At 41.1% G+C, this 19,471-nt stretch overlaps 1 protein-coding gene across 1 annotated transcript in view; it reads left to right on the top strand.

Moving 5' to 3' along the window:
• Window positions 1-17,829, top strand: part of NPTX2 (neuronal pentraxin 2) — a 36,323-nt gene extending 18,494 nt beyond the window's left edge. Inside the window, exons 4-5 of the mRNA XM_033915180.1 lie at window positions 4,307-4,486; window positions 16,807-17,829. Of these exons, the coding sequence (XP_033771071.1) occupies window positions 4,307-4,486; window positions 16,807-17,034 (408 nt within the window). The 3' untranslated portion in view covers window positions 17,035-17,829. The remainder of the gene's footprint in view (window positions 1-4,306; window positions 4,487-16,806) is intronic.
• The last annotated feature ends 1,642 nt before the right edge of the window (window positions 17,830-19,471 follow it).

The raw sequence follows: 19,471 nt of genomic DNA, 5'->3' as shown, positions 1-19,471 counted from the left end.
TTGGGACTTTAATTGACTCATCAAGTTAAGTGAGCTTCATTGGGCCTGAATGGCTTCAAAATTTAACATCAAGAACCTTGAAGATGGACTCTACTTTAAAGCTTTAGATAGTACCTGTAGCTTTCTCCAGCTTAAGATTTTGTTGTTAAACTAAACTAAATGAAACCTTAAGTTTGTCTACTGCATCATCTCCATAAAGATAGAGCTCGACACAGTTTACAGGTAATTCAATAAATGAGGGAAGGACATAATTACATTACATTACATTACATTACATTACATTACATTAGGGATTTCTATTCCGCCATTACCTTGCGGTTCAAGGCGGATTACAAAAGGTTAGTTTAAGGACAGAATTACAATGAATTACAGAATTACCGAATTACAGAATTACAAAGGTTAGTTTAAAGACAGAATTACAATGAATTACAGAATTACCGAATTACAGAATTACAGAATTACATGAATTATAATGAGTAGCTAGAGAGGTAGGATGTAGATCTTAAGGGCTTTTAGAGGTCGTGTTGTTATTGCTGTTTTAGGAATTTCTTGAAGAGTGTGGTTTTTATTTCTTTTCTGAACGTCTTATAGTCTGGGGTGGTCATCAGAAGGTTGGAGATCTGGTTGTCTAGTCTTGCAGCTTGAGTGGCTAGGAGGCCGTCATGTAGTTTTGTTCTTTTTACTTCTTTGGATGGGGGGGGGTATGAATGGGGAGTGCGTTTTTCTGTGTCTGGTATTGGTTGCTTGGATGAGGCGATTGTTCAGGTATGATGGACTGTCTCCGTGTAGGGTTTTAAATAATATGCAGTAGAATTTGAATTGGATTCTTTCTTGGATTGGGAGCCAGTGTGAGTTGATGAAGGCCTCAGTGATGTGGTCGTGTTTTTTCAATGAATAGACGAGTCTTAAGGCTGTATTTTGGATTGTTTGGAGTTGTCTTATCGTAGTTGCCGGACATGGGAGGAAGAGTATGTTACAGTAGTCCAATATACCTAGTATTAGGGATTGTACTATAAGTAGGAATTGTGTACTTTCAAAGAATTTTCGGACTTGTCTCAGGTTTCTCATGATTGCGAATGATTTTTGCGTTGTTTTGTTTATTTGCGGTTGCATAGTGCAGCATCTGTCTATGGTCATGCCAAGTAGTTTTATGGTTGTTTGGATGGGATATTTGGTTGCGTTTATGTCTAGGATGGTTGTGGTTTGGATCTTGTCATTTTCTAGGAGGATGAATTTGGTTTTGTCTTGGTTGAGTTTAAGTTTGTGATTTTCCATCCAGGTTGTGACTGCTTCCAGTGTTTGGTGAAGTTCGTCTGTCATGGTAGGTTTAGAATGATCGTATGGGATGAGGATGGTGATGTCATCCGCATAGCTATAGGATGTTATGCCTAGATTATCCAGATGAGTTCCTAGAGAGGCAGTGTATAGATTGAAGAGGGTGGGGGATAGTGGAGATCCTTGTGGTACGCCGCAGGGGTTTGACCAGGATTCTGATTTTTTTTTGTTTGATTTTACACTGTAGGTTCTGAGTTTTAGGAATCCTTCGAACCAGGAGTATACTTTGTCTGAGATGCCTATTGCATCTAAGATCTGTAGAAGGATGTTGTGGTCTACTAGGTCGAATGCCGCTGATAGGTCCAGTTGTATGAGTAGCATTTTTTTCCCTGTACTAAGTTGTTGTCTGACGGTATCCATGAGGGAGCCTAGTAATGTCTCTGTGCTGAAGTTTGTTCTGAATCCTGATTGCATGGGGTGGAGTAGGTTATGGTCTTCTATGTAATTGGTGAGGAGTTTGGCTACTAGGCCTTCTATAATTTTGACATATAGCGGAATTGAGGCTATAGGTCTATAGTTAGATGGGAGGTTTTGTGGTGCCTTTGGGTCTTTTTGGATTGGGGTGATGACAATTTCGCTGAGGTTGTCAGGGAATGTGCCCTCTGTGAGCGTGAGTTGGATCCATTGTAGCGTTATGGTGCGGAACTTTACACTAGAGGTGGTAAGGAGATATGAGGGGCAGTGGTTGAGGTCACAGGAGGCATGGCTGTATTTTTTGTAGAATTTGTTGAATTCTGACCATTGTATGTTTGGGAATTGAGTCCAAATTCTGTCTGCTGCGATTGCCTCTTTTCTTGTAGGTTGGATTGTGATTGGATTTTGCTTGGAGGGGTTGAGGATGAGTGTGGCTCTGGTGTTGGTGATTTTGTTCTTGAAGTGTTCTGCTAAGAGGGTGGGTGATGGTGGAGGTGTGTTCGTGGTAGTAGTGTATGGTTTGGTGTCTGTTAATTCTTTCAGGATTTGGAATATTTTTTTGGAATCTTGTGTTTCTGTGCCTATGAGATTGGTATAGTAGCTTTTCCTCTTGTCTGTTAGTAGCTTTTTGTACTGTTTGTTGATTTTTTTCCAGTCTGTTTTTGTTTGTTCTTGGTTCTTTTTTCTCCATTTTCTTTCTAATCTTCTACACTGTCTTTTGAGTTGGAGTAATTCATTATCAAACCATTGGTCTGATTTCCTGCTGGTTCTGGTTTTGGTTTGTAGGGGTGCCAAATTATCAAGGATGTTGGTGGATACATTTTTCCAGTGGGAGATGAAGTTTTTTGGGTCACAGTCTTGGATGGTTTCGTCTACATAATAAGAAATTATTAGTATAAGTATATATAAGAAGTTATTAGTAGCACTTTGTATTACATGTTGTTGTAAATTTTAAATGTAGATGAAATAAATTGTGTTAGTTTTTAGGATATGAATTGAATTAAGGAAATCAATAAATTAAATATTTAATTTTATGTTATGGTATTCTTGGTATGGCAAAAATACACAGATCACAAAACTAAAACATGACTAGAAACAAAAGTGCAACAGTCCCCACAAACAGAATATAGAGGAATTAGGACCCCCCCCATACACCATTCCCAGCATATATAATCCAAGACCTATGAGTAATACGTGAACACAGCCAACCAGCAAGTTCCCCTCAGAATTCAAATTTGCTCCAAATCCCACCCTCCCCCCGCATTGAGTATCACATTACGGCGAGTCCATTCTTCATGGGTCGGGTCATGTCGACTGTGACCTAAATAAATTTTACTGGCTTGCAAATTGCTCTTACAATGCAAGTCCGTTTTTTAAATTTATTTAATCTGTTTTCTATCCCGTTCTCCCCAAAAAGTTCAGAACGGGTTACAGGTTAAACATAACACAATTTCAGTACAAGTTTATATCCTAACCTGACACATACTAGGGGTCTAATATTAATATACATAACTAGTTTTTAAGCTCTTTTTTTCTTTGTTTTTCTTTTTCTTTCCTCGGCTGTCCACCACCACCACCCTTTCACTGCTCCCCCTATCCAGCAGCAGCCCTTCTCCCTTCATTTTACCTCCCACTGTCCCTGTATTTCTCTCCGTGGCCCCCTTTCCTTCTTCCCCTCCACTTCTTACCAGCATGGGACACCTCGCAGCACCCGCGCGACAAACGCCTGCCGTTGCTGAGACAAACCGCCACCCCCAAGCCCACGCACGCGCAGCAAGCTGCCCCACGTGCCGCAAATGGAATGCGACCACGGAAGCACACAGCACGGCGGCAGGGATCATGGCCTCCTAAGTGCGCATGCGCGCTTAGGGTTTTATTATAGAGGATATACAATGTACCATAGTTACAGTACAAGATTTACAAGTTTCCCTTATGTGACACATACTGGTTCTGGTACTGATATACATTTAATTGTAGTCCATTGGTCAAGGGCAGGGGTTTAGGTGAAGAGGTGTGTTAATTGCTTTTCTAAAGCTGGGGAGTCCTTCAAGGGATCTGATCTGCAGGAGAAGTTGATTCCAGTGGCTCAGTATGAAGTGGGAGTAGGTCCGTCGATTGGCGGATTGCAGTTGAAGGGCGTTTAGTTTAAGTTCTTTAAATATGTGTATTCCCTTAAGACAGTTTGTAACCTGCACAATAGAAATATAAGTCCTAGTAATGTCAACTGAAAAGCAAATGAGAAATACATGCATTTTTCTCAGATTTCTGACTGTGGGTAATGGAAAACTTTTCATGAAAGAAATATGACCTGGTTATAAAAAAAATCTGCTACTATGTTTTACAGTTTTTTTGTGTGGTGTTTTTTTTTTTTTTTTTTTTTTTTTTAAATTAAGTGGCTTTTTCTCATTCTGTAGCTCTAAGGAAACACATTTGAATGCAAGGGTTTTGATGTCACTTTTTTTTTTTTAAAGAACAGCGATTTTCAGTCTAAATAAGAAAATTGTTAAGTGTCACATGCAGGATTTAGCACTAAGCTTTTTATTCATCTTGATTACAGGTTGCACAACTTCCTCTGTCTCTGGGTGATGGAAAATGGCACCATATCTGCGTTACCTGGACAACAAGGGATGGGCTGTGGGAAGCGTATCAGGATGGGGAGAAAGTTGGCTCAGGGGACAATCTTGCCCCCTGGCACCCAATTAAACCAGGAGGCATTCTAATTTTGGGTCAGGAGCAGGTGAGTGAAGAAGTCGTCTTTTCTTTCATAACAGGTACAGGGCATTTTGGGTACCGTTTTTTTACAAGATATATCATCCGACTGCTCCATTCAGTAGTTGAGAACTGAATTTGACCTGATTAACAGGTTGTAGAGTTTCCCAAACGCCTTACTAGGTCGTGAGCCAGTCAGATGGCTGAGTCAATGGGTGGTATATGAAATAAGAAAAAATAAAGTTAAAATTTCCTGTACAGTACTCCCTCCCCTGAAATTTGCGGGGGTTCTGTCCCAGGAACAACCGCGAATTTTGAAAAACCGCGAATACGGTTTTTCAGCTGATCGAAGGCAGGAGAGGGCAGTGGTGCGCCGGCGAGTGCTTAAATTGTACTTACGAAGCCAGGCACATTTTTCGACCGCCTCTTCCTGGTACTAAAGTCATGGTTACACCAATCAGGAGCTGCTTTGATACGCCAGATAGCGTGTCAACGCAGCTCCTGATTGGTGTAACCATGACTTTAGTACCAGGAAAAGGCGGTTGGAACATACCGCGAATTACTGAGTCTGTGATTTGCGAACCGCGAATTTGCGGGGGTTTACGGGTACTCAGTTTTTGTGCTGAATATTGCAAATAGTAATGTACTTCGCAGCATGGATTTTTAAAGCCGTCTCGTACGTAGCCAAAATAGCTTAGCTCAGTGGTTCTTAAGCCTGTGCTGGAGGACCCCCTCAGTCAGTTGTGTTTTCAAGATATCCCTCATGAATATGCATGAGGTGGCATAGTAAGGGTGATCGGTGCCCCGCCCCCTTTCCTTTCCCCATACCTTTTTAACCTTTCTGACGTGAGCAGCATGCCCGTGTCAGAGCCGGCTCGCCCTTTGACGTCACTTCCTAGGCGTGGGTCCTGGAAGTGACGTCTGAGAGAGCGCCGATACCGACGTGGTCAGCAACCTCGCGCCGAGGAAGTCAAGGTGCAGGGGAAGGCATGGAGCATGTGCATGCTCTATGGAGAGGAGCGGGGGGAGGGGGATGAACTGTATGCATGAGAGAAATTTACATGCATACTATCTACTTTATAGGCAAATCTCGATCATGCATATTCATTAGGGATATCTCAAACCTGGCTGTGGGTCCCCCAGGACAGGTTTAAGACCCACTGGCTTACCTGAATGCATATTTGGGGCAGATTCTAGGGAGGTGTTCTCAGAGGTGTTCTTAGGCTTGGGGAAGAAACTAGTTATACCCCTCTTAGCTTCCTACACACAAAAAAAAGAACAGGTGTAAAATGTGGTGGCTTTTTTTTTTTTTTAAAGAAATTAGCATAAATTCTTACACTAAAAGTGCCGGTGTATTTACATGTATGCAGGAGCACAAAAAAAGGGCTCCTTTTCTGTAATGTTCTCATTTTTTAGGATGGTTTTTATTTCAGTTTGTTTCACGCATTTAATTTTCAATGCATGCATTGTGTGCATCATGCTAAAACAGGGGTGCCCCCGCCAGGTCGGATTTTCAGGGTTTCCCAAATGAATACGCAAGAGATCTATTTGCATATAATGGAAGCAGTTCATGCAAACAGCGCTCATGCAAATTCAGTGGGGGGAAATTCTGAAAACCCAATTGGATTGTGGCCCCCAAGGACAGATGTTGAAAACCCGACTGGATTGTGGCTCCCATGGACAGACGTTGGACAACTCTGTGCTAAAACATATTTTTACAAGTACAAATCAGTTGTACACGTTAATCCATACATAACACTGTATCTGCTGGCAGGGTATGGCTCCAGAAAAGGATGATGGATTGAGACATCCGGGTTTTACTTCCATTGTTTTCAATGGAAATAAAATCCAGATGTCTATCGCGCTATGGTTAGAGCTATAATCTCAACACCCTGAGATTATGGGTTCAAATCCCATGCTGCTCTTTCTGACCTTGGGCAAGTCAATTAATCCCCCATCTAAGACAAAACTACTCTGGCTCGGCCCAAAATTCAAACACCTGCCCACACTTTTCACACTACCTACAGGCGATACACTACAGCTCGAGTTCTCATGCAAGGTCCTTGGTATCACTATCGATTCCTCTCTCTCCCTCAATGACCACCTCAACTCCTTGGCAAAATCATGCTTTTTCAGCCTTCACATACTGAGGAAAGCTAGATCCTACTTCAGCCAACAACACTTTGCCATCCTTGTCCAATCCATCATCCTCTCCAAACTAGATTACTGCAACGCCATCTACTTAAATCTATCAAAAAAAAGTATTCTAAGACTCCAGCTAATCCAGAATACTGCAGCCAAACTGATCTTCTCAAAACGCAAGTCTGACCATGCCTCCCCACTCCTTGCCAAACTTCATTGGCTCCCAATAATCTCCAGAATCCATTTCAAATGTTCCTGCCTGGCTTTCAAGATCATTCACGGAATCCTGCCTCCTCTTATCCCACTGTCTTTCAACTCCTCCAGTCCCGACTCCTCCAGAACTGCCCAAAGGCTTAAACTAGCCTTCCCCTCTCCACGCGGCATCCACTATTCAGGCAAACTGGGAAAATCCCTTCTCTTCAAAATCACAGGTCTTTGGAACGACCTCACCACCCCGCTGCGGAACCTGAGCTCCCTTCAGTTATTCTGCAAACAACTGAAAACCTGGCTTTTCAGCAAATTGTAGCTCTATCCTTCCCCCCTTTCTCTCCCCCCTTCTACACATAAGTTCATGTAATCTTTTTTCTTCTTCTCTACCCACTATTTTAAGTTCTTGTAAACCGTGTCGAGCTCCATTCTCATCGAGATGATACGGTATATAAACTTAAGGTTTAGATTAGATTAGATTAGATTGCCTTAGGTACATTAGATATAGTGTGAGCCCACCAGGGCAGATGGGGTAAAATGCTTGAGTACCTGAATATAAACCACTTAGGTTATAAGTAGTACCCTCCGTTTGCATTTTCCTTTTATGTATCCTTTACTATATTTATTGAAGTTCTCTCTACTTCCCTTATGTATTGGTACGTCATGTCCGTCTATGTTGGTTTTAGTTAATAATTAAGACCCTGTTATAATTGTAAATTGCTTTGAATTAATGATATTGCGATACATTAAAATTTTATATTGTAATATTTTATTGAAGAAATCCAATAAATATCCAATAATATAATACAATAAAATAATTATTACATAATAAATTTACCATATTGTCATTTTATCACACAAAATTCATTTCTTCAAAATAAATTTTTTTGAAATAACCTATTACAACTATCGATACATTCCCCTTTTTACCTTCCACCCTTCCCTTTCCCCCACTTCCCCCCTATTATTTTATATATAACTTTTTATTGAAGAAATACAATAAATATATAATATAATATAGTCATTACATTTAAATTTACCATATCAACTTCCAACATAGGTCTATCATTCTTTCAAAATTTTTCAAATTATCTATTCTCTCAATATATTCCCTTAATTTCCAACCCCCTTACCCTTTTTTCCCCCCTATTGTTTTAATTTTATTATAACATTATAATAAATGAATTAAACAAAAATATAGTTCAATTAATTTCATACACATCATTCCTCCTATTCCCCCCATCCAAGAATGAAAGGCGACATCAAATATCAAGTATAAAAAATGAACAAAACATTTACATAGTTTCAGTGTAAAATATTAAGAATCATACTTCTTGCTTTTGAGGATAATTTTTGTATGTAAGGGTTCCAAATTTTCAAAAATAAATGAGTTCTTCTAGGAAATTTACAAACCTCCCAAACCTCAAATAAAATAAAAAAATGAAATTGGTTCCTCCAATGCCAATAACTAGGAGAATCTTTTTGTAACCAATAGTGCAATATACGTTTATAATCAGAACACTTTTTTCCTGTCTAAAAACCCCACAAGCCGCAGCTTTACCAAATAGTACCCCTTTTGGCGATTCCACCAATTGACAATTCCATAATGAACCTAAAAATAATAGGATGGCAGACCAGAAAGATTTAATAAGATGACATTTCCAAAATGCATGAGATAAAGTAATAGAATCTTTCTCACATTTGATACAAATAGGAGAATTAACTAAACCTGCATGAAATGCTTGTACCTGTGAGAAATATGCCCTATGCAAAACTCTATATGCACATTCTCTCCAAACATCCTGTAATTTTAGATGTACGATGAATAGCTTGACTAAAATCTTGGGGTGATAATTGAATCCCCAACTCATCACACCATTTTTGGAATCAAACTCCACCACAACTTATGTAACAAAGATACTGAGATAGGAATATCGTTACATTGATTAAAAAAATTTTAAAACCTTTCACGTACACCCAATGAAAGACCCCCTCTTCTGATTTGACTCACATAATGTTGGACTTGCATATATCATACAATGACCCTGGCCCACTTCCAACAATTAAGGATCATCAAAATTTTAATAAAACTTGAAACTTGATGTATAAAAAAAAAAAAAATTACTTCCAATGCTTTTGATGGAAGTAAAACCCAGATATCTCAATCCATCCTCCGGGTACTTCCTATTCCCCTCCCTTTCATTTCCTGTTTTACATGACATTCCAGTCCAGGTTTTCTGACTGACAAAGCAGTGCCTTAATACGTCAGTCTGATTATGTAATTTGGTGGTGTCAATTTTTTATTTTTGTAAAATAACTGAAAATGTTATTTATGAATGTTGTACTTCGCTTTGGTTGGTTTCTTTATAATCTGCTTTATACAAACGCCTCCCTTTACCAGTACTGCCCAGGTCTAACAGACGGAGTGTCTGCTTCCTAGTTCAGGGCACTCTGAAGGTGTCCCCCTTAAGCTTTCCCTCTTATCGCTTCTTTTCTGGAATCTGGATGAGTGTAAATCCTCCTGGACTAGATTCATAGCTCCCTATGAAGCAGACTTACTGAGGAGCTTCCTGCGTACATCTTTCTTCTTGGACTAGGGCTTTTAAATTCCTTAAGCCTATGACATGGCCAGTGGCATAGTGAGTGAAAAGCACCCTCCCCTGCCCTCTTCTCCATCCCCCTTCCCCTGTACCTTTTTTAATTTTCCAGGCCGTGAGCAACAGCACGAATTTGTTGCCCACATTGTGTCGGCTATCTCTCTGTCACTTCTAGGCGCGGGGCCTGGAAGGTGACGTCGGAGAGAGGGCGACACCCGACGCGGGCAGCAAGTTCGCAGTGCTGCTCATGCAAGGAAAATGAAAGAGGTATGAGGGAAGGGACGGGGCTTATGCACACGGAGGGGTTATGAGGAGGACAGGTGTCTGCGTCCGTTACAAAGACCAACTCCCATGCCTCCCTTACTGTGCCACTGGATAAGGCAGCCTGCTAAAGGGGCCACTTATTGTGAGACCAAGCAAATCTTTGGGCTCGTCTGCCTGTGCCTAGATCTAGAAAAACATGTGCTAAACCATGCTGTGTTTGTATCCTGTAACCCTCTTTTAAAATTCCTCTCATAGCACGCGAGGTCTTAATAATCAAGCACCTGGGAGCTTTCTAATTAGACCTCCCAGGTTTCTCACACCTGCTCCCTCCAACTCTAGCTACATTGCCTACTGGGAAATGTAGGTCCATCTTTCTCCATCCTCGGGCACCTGCTCTTTCCAACTCCAGCTACACTGCCTGCTGGGAAATGTAGTCCAGCTTTCTCAAACAAGTCTATGCTTTACTGATGATGAAAGATGTGCATTGGACTTGGGAGAGTCTTTGGACGTCGTGTACCTGGACTTCAGGAAAGCTTTTGACAGTGTCCCACACCGCAGGCTGCTAAGCAAGATGGAATCGATGGGGTTAGGAGAGACACTAACTGCATGGGTCAATGATTGGCTGAGTGGCAGACTTCAGAGGGTGGTGGTTAATGGTACCCTCTCTAAAACATCGGAGGTGACCAGTGGAGTGCCGCAGGGCTCGGTCCTGGGTCCACTCCTTTTCAACATATTCATAGGGGATCTGACTCAAGGGCTTCAAGGTAAAATAACACTATTCGCCGATGACGCCAAACTATGTAATATAGTAAGTGAATGCAGTTTACAGAATTATATGGCGCAGGACCTGCTTACATTGGAAAGTTGGTCCTCAACCTGGCAACTAGGCTTCAATGCTAAGAAATGTAAGGTCATGCACCTCGGAAGCGGAAATCCATGCAGGACGTACTTCTTGAACGGAGAAACTTTAACTAGGACTTCAGCAGAACGAGATTTAGGAGTAATCATCAGTGCAGACATGAAAACTGCCAATCAAGTGGAGAAGGCTTCATCTAAGGCAAGGCAGATATTGGGTTGTATCAATAGAAGTTTCGTCAGCCGAAAGCCTGAAGTCATAATGCCGTTGTACAGGGCCATGGTGAGACCTCATCTGGAGTACTGTGTGCAATTCTGGAGGCCACATTACAGTAAAGATGTGCGCAGAATTGAATCGGTTCAACGGACGGCCACCAGGATGATCTCGGGGCTCAAGGGTCTCTCGTACGAAGAGAGACTGAACAAATTGCAGCTCTACACTCTTGAGGAACGTAGGAAGAGGGGAGACATGATCGAAACATTTAAGTACCTCACGGGACGTGTCGAAGTGGAAGATGATATTTTCTTTCTCAAGGGACCCTCGGCCACAAGAGGGCACCCGCTCAAACTCAGGGGCGGAAAATTTCATGGCGACACCAGAAAGTATTTCTTCACAGAGAGAGTGGTTGATCATTGGAACAAGCTTCCAGTGCAGGTGATCGAGGCAGACAGCGTGCCAGACTTTAAGAATAAATGGGATACCCAGTGGGATCCCTACGAGGGTCAAGATAAGGAAATTGGGTCATTAGGGCATAGACAGGGGGTGGGTAAGCAGAGTGGGCAGACTTGATGGGCTGTAGCCCTTTTCTGCCGTCATCTTCTATGTTTCTCTATGTTTCTATGTTTACCTTTTTATTCATGCTCTTGGTCAACCTACTGGACCTACTGTTTAGCTACTATGAATTTGAACTTGCTTAGATTTCCACATTTAGTTTCTATTTAATCCATTTTCTGCTTCATTAGATCAGTGTTTCTCAAGCTGGTTCTGGTCATAGGGTTACCATATGGCTCCAGAAAAAGGAGGAAGGATTAAGACATCCAAGTTTTTTATTTACATTGAAAAACCCCAGATGTCTAAATGTGTTCTTATTTTCATTGCTCTCAATGGAAGTAAAATCCAGATGTCTCAACATATGGTAACCTTACTTGCCTTGCCCCACCATCGCTGATATCACTTCCAGTTGCTGTATGGGGTGGAACACAGCAGAGTCTTTCAAACACATGGATGCAAAAGTTCCATGAAGTTCATTTCTGGTTTTTATTTTATTCTCACTACATTGTTGAAAAGAAGCCTCAGGAAGAGAAGTATAGGAGAGAAACATGCTGGACCAAGGAGCTGGAAGCAAAGAGGTGGCAGAACAAGGTAGGGACAGACAGACAGACATGGAGTTTAGGGAAAGTGACAGGAGAAAAAGTGGATGGATGTGATGGGGGAGAGAAACTTGATCTGCTTAGCAGGGGTAGGGAACTCCGGTCCTCGAGAGCCGTATTCCAGTCGGGTTTTCAGGATTTCCCCCAATGAATACGCATGAGATCTATTTGCATGCACTGGTTTCAATGCATATTCATTGGGAAATCCTGAAAACCCGACTGGAATACAGCTCTCGAGTCTACCCCTGTGCTAAGGAGAGGAAGAGATGCAAGACCTGGTTGAGGGGGTAGTGAAAAATAGGGAGAGATGATGGGGGGGGGGGGTGAAGAGAGAGAGACACTCAATGTGCTCATGGGAAGAAGAGATTCTAGACTTTTTTTGCGGGGGAGGAGAAAGAGACAAAACTTGGGGAGAGTTAGGGAAGAGTGAAAGAATGTGCCAAGGAACGTGAAAGTGAGTGAGTTCTGGGAGGGGTGAGTAGGAAAGAGAATGTGCCCGGAGGAAGGCACATAAGAGTGAATTGGGAAGAGGATGGGGAAAGGAGAAAGATTAGAGGGGGACATGGAGAAATGAGAGTAAACCATTCTGAGCTTCCCTGGGAGAACAGTATAAAAAAAATTGAATAAATAAACGTGGAAAGTAGAGAACCAGGTAAAGACGGGAAGGGGAGAAGGAGGAAGATTAGAGGAAGAAGACCTGAGAGGAAGGCCAGAAGTGGAAAAAGAGTGTAGAAAAACAGCAAGGAGAGAGGGCTGAGGAAGGATGAAAGAGGTGAAAGATGAGAGAATTGTGGAAAGGTGGGAAAGGATGAATCTGTGGAATGGCCAAGATGGGAAAGGATGAATCTGTGGAATGGCCAAGAGCAAGGGATGTGTGTTAGAGAGGAGGTTGGGGAGATTGAGAGAGAGAGAGAGAGAGAGAGAGAGAGAGGAGTGTGGAATAGTATAAGTAGGAAAAGAAACAGAGAAAGGGAAAACAAATGAAATGAAACCTATATCTTAAGCAAAAAAAAAAAAAAAAAATAGAATGATGGCGATGGAAAAAAAATCTAGAGGAAATGCTGAGACTAAAATGAATAACAGAAGAAAAATGTAGACGTCGGAGGGGAGGGAACATGTGGAAAAAGAATTAATAGTGAAAAGCTACCAAAATGAAGATGCAAATACAAAAAATAATAAAGTAAATGTAAAGGAGATGATATTTAAAAAAAGAAAAAGGTTTGCTAATGTTGCCATATCACGCTGTGGCAGCTCCAACTGAACAGGTGGGAAAGTCGAGGCTGATGGCAGGAGAAGTGGGATGTGATGATTGAGTGTGTGTGTGCACGAAGAAAGGGTGAATGCCGGGGAGTGGGGGGGGGCCTTATGGATGCCAGTCTGAAGGGAGGGGGACGTCTTTCCTCCTACCACCAAAACATATGAACTGCTTCACTTGGCCCACCAAACTACGCAGATATATAACTATCTATGTAGGAACAAAATAGGGAAATCTATGCATATGATAATTCTTGCTGCATTCTGCACTTCAGGAATCGGAAAATATACCTAATAGCTGTGCCAGACCATGCCAGAGATGTTTTGCAATAACTTACGTAATTTTCATTCTGAAGGCCAAAGGATTGTGTTGCTTATCAGCTACTCCTGGCTATGGAAGAGGCAGTATTTTGGAAGCGCTTGACTTCCAGAAATACCTTATTGTAATTTCAGTAATGCATAACGTGTTGACAAGTCTTCTTCCCGACATCCCATTTGATTTCAAGAGTAAATAATAATAATAAAAAAGCTATGACATAAGAACATAAAGAATTGTCGCTGCTGGGTCAGACCAGTGGTCCATCGTGCCCAGCAGTCCGCTCACACGGCAGCCTTTAGGTCAAAGACCAGTGCTCTAAATGAGTCCAGCCTCGCCTGCGTACGTTCCAGTTTAGCAAGAACTTGTCCAACCTTGTTCTTGAATCCCTGAAGGGTGTTTTCCCCTATAACAGCCTCTGGAAAAGCATTCCAGATTTCTACCACTCTCTGGGTGAAGAAGAACTTCCTTATGTTTGTACGGGATCTATCCCCTTTCAATTTTAGAGAGCGCTTTCTCGTTCTCCCTACCTTGGAGAGGTTGAACAACCTGTCTTTATATACTTTGTCTTGAATCCCTGGAGGGTGTTTTCCCCTATAACAGCCTCCGGAAGAGCTTTCCAGTTTTCCACCACTCTATGGGTGAAGAAGAACTTCCTTACGTTTGTACGGAATCTATCCTCTTTCAACTTTAGAGAGTGCCCTCTCGTTCTCTGTACCTTGGAGAGGGTGAACAACTTGTCTCTATCTACTAAGTCTATTCCCTTCATTATCTTGAATGTTTCGATCATGTCCCCTCTCAGTCAAGGGAGAAGAGGCCCAGTTTCTCTAATCTCTCGCTATATGGCAACTCCCTCCAGCCCCTTAACCATTTTAGTCGTTCTTCTTTGGACCCTTTCGAGTAGCACCATGTCCTTCTTCATGTACAGCGACCAGTGCTGGAATGCTAGGGAATGAAGCAATAATAGAAAGGACCTGGAATACATAGACTAATTTCAGAACCTTCAGACACCGGCTTTCTAGATTGCAATAGGATAATGGACGAGGGTTCTTCAAAAAGTTTCCGCACTTTCAGATTTTCGCGGGAAATGGTTGGGGTGGGAGAAGTGGTAAGTAGGACGCTAGGAAAAATGTATCACAAACCCAGGGTGGTTATGTGGAAAAATGATGTAATATGCTTTTGAGATATTTGAGAAGCTGATGATTTGGTTATCCGTGTAGAATATTATGCAGAGCTTCTATTTAAGTAGAATTGGATTACTACATAACTCGTATAGTCAGATTTTACATGTTTATGTAAAACAATGTTCTTTGTGAGCAAAACTCAAAGTTTTACTATACCCCTGATGCAGGCGTGTCTCAAACGTCGAAACATAGTATAGTGTTGGGTTTTGATTACTCATTTTGGACAATAATAATCTACTTTATAGCATCCTGTTGGCTCTGTTTGGTGGAAAGTCTATTGTCCCATCTCACTATCTTTTCTTTCTTACTGGGCTAGATGAACCATTGGTCTGATCCAGTAAGGCTATTCTTATAGTCTTATAATGACCATTTTGTATTAATGACCTTGTGATAATGTTGCTATTTAAAAAAAAAAAAAAATTAACATGAGTGGTGTGTGTGGCACAGTGGTTAGAGCTACAGCCGTAGCACCCTGAGGTTCTGGGTTCAAATCCCACATTACTCCTTGTGACCCTGGGAAAGTCACTTAATTCCTCCATTGCCCCAAGTACATTAGATAGATTGTGATCCTGCCAGGATGGACAGGGAAAAATACTTGCATACCTCAATGTAAACCATAAGTGGTATATAAATACTGCCATTCATTTTGTGGACAGTAAGGGCCCGATTCTATATATGGCACCTAAATGCATATGTCTAAGTTAGGCACCTACCAATGCCTAAGTCCAAACAGATGCCTACAAGCAAAACACATCCATGATTCGCCCCCCTAACGATGCCTATTTTGTGATAGGCCCCCTTGGGTTGGGTGCCAACCTCAAAATGGTAGGTTTCTACCAAGTTAGGCAGCTAACATCCAATTAAGCAGTGGCATAGTAAGGGGAGGGCGTGGGGGTGGTGGTCCGCCCCAGGTGCTGTCTTGGTGGCTCGATAGTCGTCAAGGAACACGCATTTCATCATCTACCACCTGCAGTCGTTCTCTTTTTTTTTTTAGGGGGGGTGGGGAGGGAATAAATTTATATATTTGATGTTATATTAGAAAGAAATTCAAGTGATGTATTTAATTTCAAATGTTTTATTATCTGTGCACTTGATGTAAGATTAAAAATGAATAAAGAATTTTAATAAAAAATAAAAATTTTCTGTTAGAGTTGAAAATCCAAGTTCGCAAAGATAAGGCGATCCAAATGGTAACAAAGCACTGATTGCTTTGTTGCTCAAGTTAGGATAACTACTGCATAAAAAATAAAATTATTGCTGTTAGTTTTCATGGACCAATCAAATCAAAGAATGATGCTTGTCTGGGTGGTTGTATCATTGCGCTCATTGACTTTCCCTTGCTTATGCAACATACATGTCATCTGGTGTATACTTAGGAAGATAATTATTAAAAATAAAGTAAAATCCTGGCATCTCTTGTGGTACACCTGGAATCTCTTCAGGGCACACCACTGTGCCATGGCACACAGTTTGAGACAGTGGTCTAGACCAGTGGCTCTCAACCCTGTCCTGGGAGACCCCCAGCCAGTCGGGTTTTCAAGATATCTCTCTCATGCATATTCATTAGGGATTTGCATATAATGGAAGTGACAGATATGCAAATCTCTCTCATGCATATTCATTAGTTGACCACACTTCCACATTTTAGAAGCTTAACTTCATTCAGTGATATCATGACTAAAAGTACCCTTTTCTATTATCATGACATTCATGATTCTTCATACAATTATATGTTCTAACAAAAGTTCACATATTGGCCATCTTGACCTAGCACGTACACTTTATAGTTTTCACTTGGGTAGATGCTGGACATATTTTATCTAGACCAGTGGTTCCCAACCCTGTCCTGGAGGACCACCAGGCCAATCGGGTTTTCAGGCTAGCCCTAATGAATATGCATGAGAGAGATTTGCCTATAATGGAAGTGATAGGTATGCAAATCTGCTCCATGCATATTCATTAGGGATAGCCTGAAAACCCGATTGGCCTGGTGGTCCTCCAGGACAGGGTTGGGAACCACTGGTCTAGACTTTCTAGAAACAGAAAATCTACCCGTTTTGCTGCTCTGTAACTTAAAAAACCAATTTGCAACCTGTCATTCATTATTGCGTTTTGCTATTGGATATGTTTTATTAAACCACTATTACTTGCTTTCAAGGACTCGGTCGGAGGAAGATTTGATGCGACTCAAGCCTTCGTTGGCGAGATAAGCCAATTTAATATATGGGACAGGATCTTAAAAGCCGAAGACATCATGAAAATTGCTAACTGTTCCACCAACATGCCTGGAAATATTGTACCCTGGATTGAAAACAATGTCGATGTATTTGGAGGGGCAACGAAATGGCCCTTGGAGACCTGCGAAGAACGTTTGCTAGATTTATAACTACATTTGGTTTCCACTTAAGTGCCCCCTTATTTCGAGACAATCTGTTGTAAGGATCATTGTCCACTGATCTTCTTTCCCCAGATGAATTTTTAAATCTTGAGATACATTATTGGGCGCCACAGAGTTTACTGTTTGTGGGGGTTTTGTTTTTTTTGGTTTTTTTTAGTATGACTCTTAACCTAGGCTGTCTTGCAATATTTCTTGGTTTCCATTTTCTGTCGTAGGAACAGCTAGAAAAAAACCCCTCTGGTTTCATCATTCTTCTGGGGAAAAAGAAAAATCTCTTGCAAATATTTTGTTATCAGTTATCAAATGTAAAAATAGTCCGGTTCACTGATGAGCAGAACAATAAACATCAGTGGTCAAAACAGCTTAACACAGAAATGAAAGTCACAGCTGATCCCTACAGTATAGGGCATTTCTTTAAATTTTAAAGGTAGAATACTCCAAATGCTCCTACGATATAATACAATGTGTGGGCTTATGTTATATGATGTCAATTAGCTGACATTAGAAGTTCAAAGGACATCAGCTTTTATTTCAGGCAGGAGTCGGTAGCAACAACCAGGCAATTGATGGGTCGAGGGCGATCTAATGTTTGTGCAGACCTGATTTAGAAACATGTAGTTGAGTATATTTCTCTCACGTTGGTTTATGTTTCATACAAATGTGATTTCTGGTTACATTTTGTCATATTTATTTATATATTTTTGCTTTACAAGACCTTTTGAGCCAGTGCCAAAGTTTGAGTTTATGCCTGCCGTAAATAAATATTTTTGGGTTTTGCCTATGGTTATATAATGTCTTTATTAAAATCATTTTGTGTGCTATGAGGATCTTCTGTGCTTTAGTGATGTTCGTTTAAATGTGCTCTTTTTTTTTTTTTTCTCTTTCCCGGCATGGATATTCTGATTAATTCTTTTTCACTTCTGTTAGATAATTATTTCTTGAGGCTTACAAGTGCATATTGTATTTGAATTAGATCAACCATTTTGCAGAAAACACAATAAGAAATGAACATGTGAAAAAACACAACTGTATTTTTTTTTCTTTTTTATGTACATCTATGATTTGCATTTTAGATTAACTCCCCCTTTGATGAAGCAGTGTTAGCAGTTGTTTTTTTTTTTTTTTTTTTTTAATCTCTGGCCATGGCGGTAAAAGTTCTGATGCTCATAGGGGCTCTATGAGCATCAGATGTTTTACCGCCACGGTGGGTATACTACTTGAATAACAATACAAAAACATCCTAGTAAAAATAAAAATCTTTAAAGGAAACCTAAAGAAAATCTAGGAAGTATACAATAAAAAAAGCATCAAACATGAAATCAGAAATAAGAGAAACCCCAAGGAAAGAAGAAAGAGACCCAGTACTAAGCTCCTGCCCAGTCCTTCAGACAGGGGGCAGAGTCCTGATTGCTTTATTCTAAAAAAGTAGAGATACTAACTCCTGCTTTTACAAAACACTACCGCGGAGCTGATACCAAAAAACGTGCTTCTGTTTTGTGTAAAAAAAAAGGGAGGGGTAGGAAGGGGGTAAGACTCCTCGTTTCAGGCTGGAGCTTTTAGAACAGTCCTGGATTTCTGATCACTGATTTATTATGGGATGTGCAGCACTATTTTCAATAGGCTGGATCAGCACTACATATCCCACAATGCTTTGGCATGTAAATTCAAAACCAGGGCTGAACACAAAAGTTTCCAGCCTGGAACTGGCTAACTTGACTGCTCCGAGGAAGAGATAGTTTTGGGTCAATATTTAGATACCACAGTTGGAGTTGTTTTGGATTTTTTTTTTTTAAATGCGGGCCGCAACATTTAAATATAATCCAGATATTCAGCACTGGTATCTGATTTGTGACCAGCTTCAAATCTCCAGTTGGAGCAGCAAGTGCTGATATTGAGATCATTGTCTAGACCAGTGGTTCCCAACCCTGTCCTGGAGGACAACCAGCCAGTCAGGTTTTGGGGATAACCCTAATGAATATGCATGAGAGAGATTTGCATATAATGGAGGTGACAGGCATGCAAATCTGTTTCATGCATATTCATTAGGGCTATCTCGAAAACCTGACTGGCTGGTGGTCCTCCAAGATAGGGTTGGAAACCACTGGTCTAGAGAACTCCGGATAACCTTACCACAGATTTTCTTTTTCTTGCAATTCTCTAGATAGTGGTTTTAATATTGCCATTTTCCTTCCTTCAGGGTGCATCCCCATGTACTCAGAGAAGCCAAATTTCCCAGTGCCAGGCTGCATATTTTTGGTCAGTCCTGGTTTTAAATTTACATCCCAAAGCCATGTGGGATTTGTAGTGACTGATCCTGCTCACTGAACTCAGTGCTGCAAGTTCCATAATTAGGGTTACCAGACGTCCGGATTTCTCCAAACATGTCCTCATTTTCAAAGATATGTCCGGAGGGGGGGGAGGATAA

Source organism: Geotrypetes seraphini, chromosome 11 (genome assembly GCF_902459505.1).
Source record: "Geotrypetes seraphini chromosome 11, aGeoSer1.1, whole genome shotgun sequence".
Classification (NCBI taxonomy): domain Eukaryota; kingdom Metazoa; phylum Chordata; class Amphibia; order Gymnophiona; family Dermophiidae; genus Geotrypetes; species Geotrypetes seraphini.
This window is presented reverse-complemented; position numbering and strand designations above follow the sequence as displayed.